At 36.2% G+C, this 8,753-nt stretch overlaps 1 protein-coding gene across 1 annotated transcript; it reads left to right on the forward strand.

Moving 5' to 3' along the window:
- Positions 1-445: 445 nt before the first annotated feature.
- Positions 446-5,015, forward strand: LOC101735799 (uncharacterized protein KIAA2013 homolog). Its single transcript, XM_004928908.5, has one exon. The coding sequence runs from the start codon at positions 611-613 to the stop codon at positions 2,483-2,485; it is 1,875 nt and encodes a 624-aa protein (XP_004928965.1). The 5' UTR covers positions 446-610; the 3' UTR covers positions 2,486-5,015.
- The last annotated feature ends 3,738 nt before the right edge of the window (positions 5,016-8,753 follow it).

The following is an 8,753-nucleotide window of genomic DNA, read 5'->3' on the forward strand; positions in this document are numbered from 1 at the left end:
CGTAATAAATAAGACGTTAGTATTCACCAGTTCGGGAGCATTGAATTGCCAGTGGTTAAGATGAGAATTCGGGGATGAAAATATATGTTTTTTAAATTGCTATGATGAGTGGACCAGCTCACGCGAGCTGCTACCTGGTGACCACTTAAATCTAGTTAAATGATCACCAACGCTCATAGACTTCAACCAGATAAATGCTGCCGTCCGTCTAAGTCTAGATACATGAGCTCAAAATCTCAGTTTTTGCAGTAAAACGCCGCCAGCCCTAGAAATCGAAACACGTTACACTGCATAGCAACAATAAACTCGTGCGGGCTCAGGGGCCCTATTCCAATTCGCACTGCAAAGAACAGATACGGCATCGGCCTTTCTCGCTGTAGATATAGTCTATATTTCCTTTGCATGTCTATTTAATAAAAAAAAAAGTATGACAACTTTTAAAAGATGACAAACAATGACAACTGACATATTTATTTCCTGTGAATCTTGTGATGTGATTACAACTTCAACAAGAAAATAAAGAGAACATTTTTAAATAATAAACGAACGCGTCACAAATCGCTTTACTCATGTGAAAGAAACGAGAGAACTTAAATTTGTGCTAATTGTAATGGAAGTGAGAAGTGAATACCCCGATATGAGTCGGCGAGCCGGTGAAATTTTCAGGCGTATCAATAGATTCGCCGATGGCCCTATGACTAGAAAGAAACTTGTGCTAATATTTTTAGTCGTTATCTTTTTTATGCTTTACGTCGGGCCCACGCTTATGAACTGGTTATTCGGGGATGAATACACTGAAAACGGTCAAAACGCTTGTCAGCAACACTTTTTGCAACCGTTCGAAAGAGCGTTAAGTGAATACGATGCCTATTTACGGCACGAGACGTCGGCTACTTCGTCCTCGTTGAGCCACAACTACGTGCCTTATGTCGGCAACGGCCTGTTTGGCTTGGCCTTAGAACACGACTCGCATTTAAACATTAAATACAGACGAACTTTATCTTTACCTGTGTATTATCACCCATTGTACATTGTAGATGATTACGAAATCAAAGAATTTACTGTTGCGGACTACAAAAATGGAATAGTAAACAGATTTCAGTGTTCAAATACTGGCATTCATATTTCTTATCAATATTACGCACACCGGACGATACCATCATTGTTTGTGCAAGAAATATTGATAAACAATCCAAGTAACAAGCCCAGAGCATTAAAAATATCAACACCAAGAGTTTCAGACTGGCCAACAGCGGTTAAGCAAACCATAAAATTGCATCAAGGCATCGACACTAAAGAATATGAAGTTGTGACAGGAATGATACCAGTACCTGAAAGTGAGAATGTTATTGCCGTAGCTGTTGTGTGCCGAAAAATGAGTAATGTAATCCAAGTCGGATCTAAAGATAGCCTTGACCTTCTGATTTTCACAACCATTCAATACAGCAAACCGGTTAAGAAGGCTGATTATGCAACACAAAAAGACATTGTTGAGAAACTTGCTATAGAGCAGATGGAGAAAGTTATTGCTGAAACTGGAGATATAACGGCTCTTAGAAAACTACGAGAGAATCATTCAAGAGTGTGGCAAGGCCTGTGGTACACGGGCTTCTATATTTCAGACTCCAAAGCTCAAGGAATTATCAATGGTGATAGAATTAATGCAACAATCTATAGCATTCTGTCACAGGTTCGTAGTTATGAACATGAAGATAACATGAAAACATCAACAAAATCAGAGATATTAAGGTCATTGACTTATTCGGAAGGCTGTTATGAAGGCCATTCCACTTTGGATGCCTTGAATTTATGGAAACCATTGAATTCCCTTTCAAGTCTTAATGCAGTAGCGAGTGTATGGCTTTTGACATTAGAAAAACAAGGATGCCATAATCTACTAAAAGCTGGTGCTAGTGGAGTGAGCCAAGCCATGATACTGAGCTTTGGAAGTCTACGTTTCAGTAATCAGCATCTAGAATACAATATCGAACCCTCAAAATTACACAGAGACTTCCTATTCAGAAGAATCAATTATGGAAACATGACACATGTTAATATAAGTGTCATTGTACAAGAAGATAACAAGGCAGCCATATTTGTAGCTTTAGATAGATCGGATAAGACGTACTATGCTTGCGATGCGGGCTGTTTAGATTCACCCGTGCAATTGGGGCCTTACAGAAAATATTTCCCTGTCAAATTAACAGAACCATTAACTGCTATATTATACATAACGGCTGATAAACAGCATATGGAGGATTTGAGGCATGCCATACATGTGAAGGAGGTTGTAGAGGCACCTCCTCACGAGAACCATGTGATAGCTTTACACAAACACGGGCATAGCTTGGGTGGCTTAAATCCATTATTCTGGATTTCTATAATAGTCTTAATAGTCGTCTTCCATTTGTTCCTCTGTAGAATAATAATGAATGAGTTTTGTGACAGCGGTGTTAGCTATCGTAGGTTATACAATAGGCCTTGACTTGCATATCGGAAGTTTCCCTTTGCGGTCAATTTAATTATTGCTTGTCTTCGCACAAAATACATTAAGTAAGTTAAATTTGAAAATTCTGTTTGTATAGTTCTGAAAATGCCCTTAAATTATGCTTCATGAGTTTTAGTTTTGTTGTTCCACACTGAAATGGTCTGTTTGACAATGAACATTTGACCTTAACTTGAGTTAATATAAATTAGTCATCAATAAACAGAGAAAGTAATAAATTTAGGGATACAATTTGCCTATATTCAAGTATTCAAATACTACCAAGTATTATAATTATTTATAAAATATGATTTAAGTAAGAAAGAGATGAAAATAAAATTTCATGTTTTAATTGCAGCACAGAATCATAAGTACAGTAGATGCCCAAAAATAAATATAATTATTTAAAAAAACATAGTTTATACTCGTGTTTTCATATTATGAGAATCAATTAAAATAATAGAATTATTATTGTCTCCAGAAAACCGCGGAATATTCCCAGATGTCTTTCTCGTTGCAATTACATATTTCCCATGGTATACTTTAAACGATTCTCCAAGAACTGAGAACAAAGGAGTTCATCAGCGCTTTTAATAAAAATAATATAGAATAACACGGTAGCCCTGAGAAACAATGGGTGATAGTGTAAAATGGAAATTTATTTTTGGGCGTCGATTAAATTTAAATTATTGACGACAAATGAATACATAATAATGACAGTACAAGTCAAACAGCTACATATAAAAATAATATTTACAATTACTTTTAACAGCAATACTTTCGTTGATATGTATTGTAAGGTGACCAACTATTTTTTGTTTGAGAGTATACTTTGCAAGTATTTCATATGTGAAAAAAAAGAAGAAACGACAAAAAATATATTTTTAAAAACATTTTTCAAATCACTGTCAAACTCGTGTCTGGTGTTTGCCCTGTCCTCTGACGTGCCGGAAACGGCAAGCAATTTAAGCGCGTGAAATTCAAATCACTCAATTTTTTTTTAAATATTTTATAAAATTGAAATAAATTAATCAAAAAAAAAGTTTAAGAAATACAAATGAGTACTTTCAGAGTACAGGATTTAAAAAGAGTACGGTTTGCGAAAAAAGAGTACAAAACTCAGTAAATCAGTATAGTTGGTCACCTTAATGTAATGATTTAAAATGGACAATATTTTTTTTGTTTTTTAATGAATGCTCAAAAGCAAATATATTCCAATATTTCGGAAAAAAAGTGAGGTTTGTCCACATAGACAGTTTTAGAAATATCATCATAGTCCATTGGCTTTTACTGTTACATTACATTTGATTGTTAAAGATTGAAATTGGACATTCTGCTTGTTCGCGATCGTGTTACAATGGGGGCTTCACATGCGGAAACACGAAAGCGCCCATGACGTTTCCTGAACATCTAATGAACGTATCTTCTCTGTCTGTATCGTGAAAGTTACGCAGATGGTAATGGCATGGCCAATGTTTGTATCCTCCCATGAATTTTATTTATTGGCATTCACAGAGTTAGTAAGAAAGGCACGGTTCGGAAGTAAAACTGTCTGGCTTAAACTCATCCTCTTGTTCCTTGCAATTTAAGAATATGTAGGAGATAAAGTGAGTTAGTTGTATTGACTATCCTCCTATTTGATAAAAATCGGGAATTAGAGAATATTAACCATTTCAATTGTAGGCTATATTATTATAGCGCACGTGCGACCACAATTAATCTCATATGTCACGAACGTTCTTATTGAAGTTAAGAAACGCCGCAGCTCAATTTAACTTGATGATCAATGATTCCCAAAGTAGTTCGTATTGTTTAAATCGACAGCGCTGGCGTATGGCGGGAAAAATGGCGTCTAAATGTCTGAGAGTGGATGGAGTCACTGAGAAAAATAAACCGTGTAATGCCTATTGGAGTTTGTCGAAAACGATAGCAGATCATAAAATCTGATTTAAATTAATCAAATTATTCATAACAAATGTCATAATACAATTTGGTCACGAGAATGTTTCGATTTAGGCAGATGTTGTTTAAAAAGTAGGTATTCAAATTAAACTAAAAATTACTAAAATAATGTGAATTGCGAAATAATTAATTCTGTTTATGTATCGCGTCTGCAGACCGAAAACAATTGAAATAAAAATTTACAGTGTATGGTACCTGCAAATTAAACGCGCGAATATGACTTTTCCTAGCAGCCATTTTTATTAAGTTCTTCAAATCCCAATGTTTGATAAAGAAAATGCCTTTGTGTAATTTGCGTCCCACTCGTCTCACTACGTTGTAGTGTTTATTAGTCGCATTATTTATTATCTATATCGTTTGTTTGCGATCGAAGTGTTTAACTATTTTTACATATACGTACTCTGTCGGTGTAGTAAATGTGCAACCGTATGCCTTAACGCTTTGTTCATTTTAAATAGTTACAAGATGAATATGTTTATATATATATAGAGAGAGATGATAATGATGTTTGTTACTAAGATTGTGGTGTATATTTTTTTAAATTAAAGTCAGTTGTACGTTGAGGTAATATTTATTTCATTGTTTCTTTAATTTTCAAGGATTCAGTCGTCATTACTTAGAGGATGAAAAACGCGTTGCATTTGTAAGCAATGCGACTGTGCCGGGGTTCGAATCCCACAGGCAGATATCAGTATGTGTAATGAAATACGTATTTAACACATGGACATGCATGCATTGACCACGATGAAGAAATTACATGTATACTAATATAAAAATCTACAGTGGTTTTTACGGATGTTCCATTATAGCTACTGAACCGTGCATCCGATTCACTTGAAACTTGGTATCCATGTAGAAAATACATGTACTTAATGGATAGGCTAATATTTATATTAGTGTTGGACTCCCTACACCAGTTGCGTGGGCGTTAATAATGATAATCTTTGTGGGGGTGAGAAATAATAATGTTAATTTTAAATGGGTACAGCTAGTCTTATAATAAATCAAATCCTCAAAAATTACAATTTCATAGGTAATTGTGGTAGGCTGTCTTGTGAGCTCGTAAGGGTAGATACCCCGCCTGTGCCGCTAAACAGCTACGCTTTCCGATGTGAAGGCTGGGGCAGCCGTTGTAAAACTGAGATTTAGAACTCCTATCTCAAGGTGGGTGGCGGCATTTTCGTTGTTGATGTCTATCGGCTACGGTAACCACTTAACACCAGGTGTGCCGTGAGCTCGCCTACCTATCTATACAGTAAAAAATATTGAAATATTGCGTATGCGGACAATAGGTTTCTTTTTTCAAATAACCTGTTAATGATAACACGGTCAGTCTAATCTTGGATGACACCGTGCTGCGTCATAATTTAAAATTATTGAAAAATATCAGAAATTTTGGTTGAGAGCCACTGGTTGTTGTAACTAATGATTCGACACTAAAGTGTCAATTACTATTGGGATGTGAATCGAAACACAGTAAAACATGTATTCAAGACTTTTATTAGGTTTGATAACATATAATTAAAGAAAACAGATTATGACTGCGTGTGACTAACTTAAGCAGTAGGTAATCATCAATTTCAACCAAACAACACTATGCAAGCACGGCTCATGATCTTCACCTATTTTAACACTTACAATTAGATAGAAACGTTTCTCCCTCATTAAAGAAGTTTCGCTTCTATCACGGAGGTGCGCGCTGTTCTTAACACCTTATGTAAAAAGGGTAATGCGAAAGTTCATAATTTGCTCAAAATGAAAATTTCCCCAAATACAATTTTTCTCGGTTTTCGCGAACCGTCTTCCTCCTTGGCATCGTGTTCCTCGGTGCTGAGGGTCGTGACCTTTATGGAGCACTTTTATTCGGACTATGTTCCGCCATTCCTGTCCTCTGCGCAGTGGATAGCGACACTGATGTTGAGAGTCCAACGTCGTTTTAAATTGATCAAACCAGTGCATGGGATTACGCTCGCTTAGCCTCTTTCCTTCCACTTTGCCGGTAATGTAGTAGTTTTTCGAGATTGACACTCTTCTTACTCGCAATTCGCAAAGATACCGGAAAACTCGACAGTCCTACGTAAGCCGAAAGGATAAGACGTCCGGTGCATTCGTATGTAGCGATGTAGCGATGCAACGGTGTTCGAATCCCGCAGGCGGGTACCAATTTTTCTAATGAAATACGTACTTAACAAATGCTCACGATTGACTTCCACGCTGAAGGAATAACATCGTGTAATAAAAATGAAACCCGCTAAATTATAATTTGCATAATTACTGACGGCAGGACCTCTTGTGAGTCCGCGCGGATGGGTACCACCGCCCTGCTTATTTCTGCCGTGAAGCAGTAATGCGTTTTGGTTTGAAGGGTGGGGTCGTTGTAACTATACTTGAGACCTTATAACTTATATCTCAAGATGGGTGGCGCATTTACGTTGTAGATGTCTATGGGCTCTAGTAACCACTCGCTCGTCCACCCATCTAATATATAAAAAAACAACGCCATCTATTGTTCGATAGCGGAAACACGCATAGAAGCTACTCGACTTGCCCAGAATGTTCTCGATAAATCAAGGGATTTCGTATCGACTATAAAAGCGTTACAGAGATGGAACGAAGTCTGTTCGCTCACGCAGCCCGCACTAACTTTAAATCACTCCAAATTATTTAATCCCGTTTTGGCAGGATAGCCGTCGGAGCCCCGTGGTTCGTCAGAAACGTCGACCTCCATGACGACCTGGACTTATAGTCGGATTTTTTATTAGACGAAGTCAACTGACGTTTACTGTGTTGTCAGGTTTTGATGAAATAAAAATAGTGTTGTGAAAAATTGAATGATTGAAAAAACTCCTGAGTTAATGAAATTGCCTCGATTGTCTAGTGAATAGTTGGTGTGCCGAATTGCCGATATCGGGTACGGGGTTTGAATTTTAGGCGTGCTTTGTACATACCAATGAGTTTTCGACGAAATATTATGTTCCTATAGTATCTACCTGTACTGAATACCGAGTGTTTTAAATATTAAGAAAAACATTGCGAGGAAGCTTGTAAGAATGTCCTATTTCCAATACATCATATAGTTGAAATTATAGATGTATAAAATGAGTCGACTATTATCAAAGGCGGCAATCTGACTTTTGGACAATGATTGGTAAATCAGAAAAACGAATTATTGACTTTGTATTCCATTGGCAGTCACAAAACTCTTCGGAACGACATCTTAGATAAATAACAGGTTAACTATTAACCTTTATTTAATGCAGGTTTTGAACCGTATTCTTTGAAGGAGACGATTATATTCAAATAAATCTGTATTGACATATCAATAAAAAAAATTTGTCCAAATGTACAGATTGCCGCCTTTGATAATAGACGACTCAAATATAACAATTATAGGTATGTAATGAAAATAAAAAAAACTAATTGTAGTTACATACTACTAGTAACATATATTGGAGCACTTTAATACAATTTTATTGTAAAATATAAATAATATTCTTTTATAGTTTGAAATTAATGATTAACTCTTCACACTCATTGTTCATTCATGTGATTGAACGAGAACTGAACGCATCACTATTACTTTAAATATAGCAACATTATTTCACAAAGTGACATTAGCTACTGTCAGCTGGCTTCGTCTAATTAAAAATCCGACTATAGAGTCCATCAGTAAGTATCTTCAGTCGGCATCGATGCGCCACTTCGATAATGCGGCACGACACGAGAACGACACGAATCGTGGCCGCCGGTAACTACATTCCCGATCCTGCGGACAGAATGGAAAGCAGTCGACGTCGCCTCAAACACGTCATTTCTGATCCTCCCAATCCCCCCATTGATTCGTATTGTTTAGACTAACTTTTTTTTTTAATATATTTTTTGTATTTATCCTACCGCCAAAGGAGGGGTAAAATAGTTGAGCGTACGAGTGCATGTATAATTATTTGTTACGTTCAACAATGTAAATCTTTTGTCGGCTTTCAAATTATGAGGTGTTATTATTTTCGTCCTAATTATGACGGAGACGAATAAGAATTATTCAATGTCTTCCTGTAAGTAAAGAAATAGAACTAATCCATTTTATTTGCAATCAAATAAACAAAAAACCGTATGTATTCAAAATAGAGGTTGGTTAGATTTTTTGAAGTTGAATTCTTTTAAGTTTCGTTCTTGATTTCATTTATAATTAAATTTAATTCAAGATATATTATTTTTCGTTTCTCTTGCTCTGTCAACCCTAAGCACGGGGAGAGAACAGCAAAAGAAAATCCACATTCCTGAAATCGAAAACAAACTAAAACACATA

The sequence above is a fragment of the Bombyx mori genome, chromosome 16, assembly GCF_030269925.1.
Source record: "Bombyx mori chromosome 16, ASM3026992v2".
NCBI lineage: Eukaryota > Metazoa > Arthropoda > Insecta > Lepidoptera > Bombycidae > Bombyx > Bombyx mori.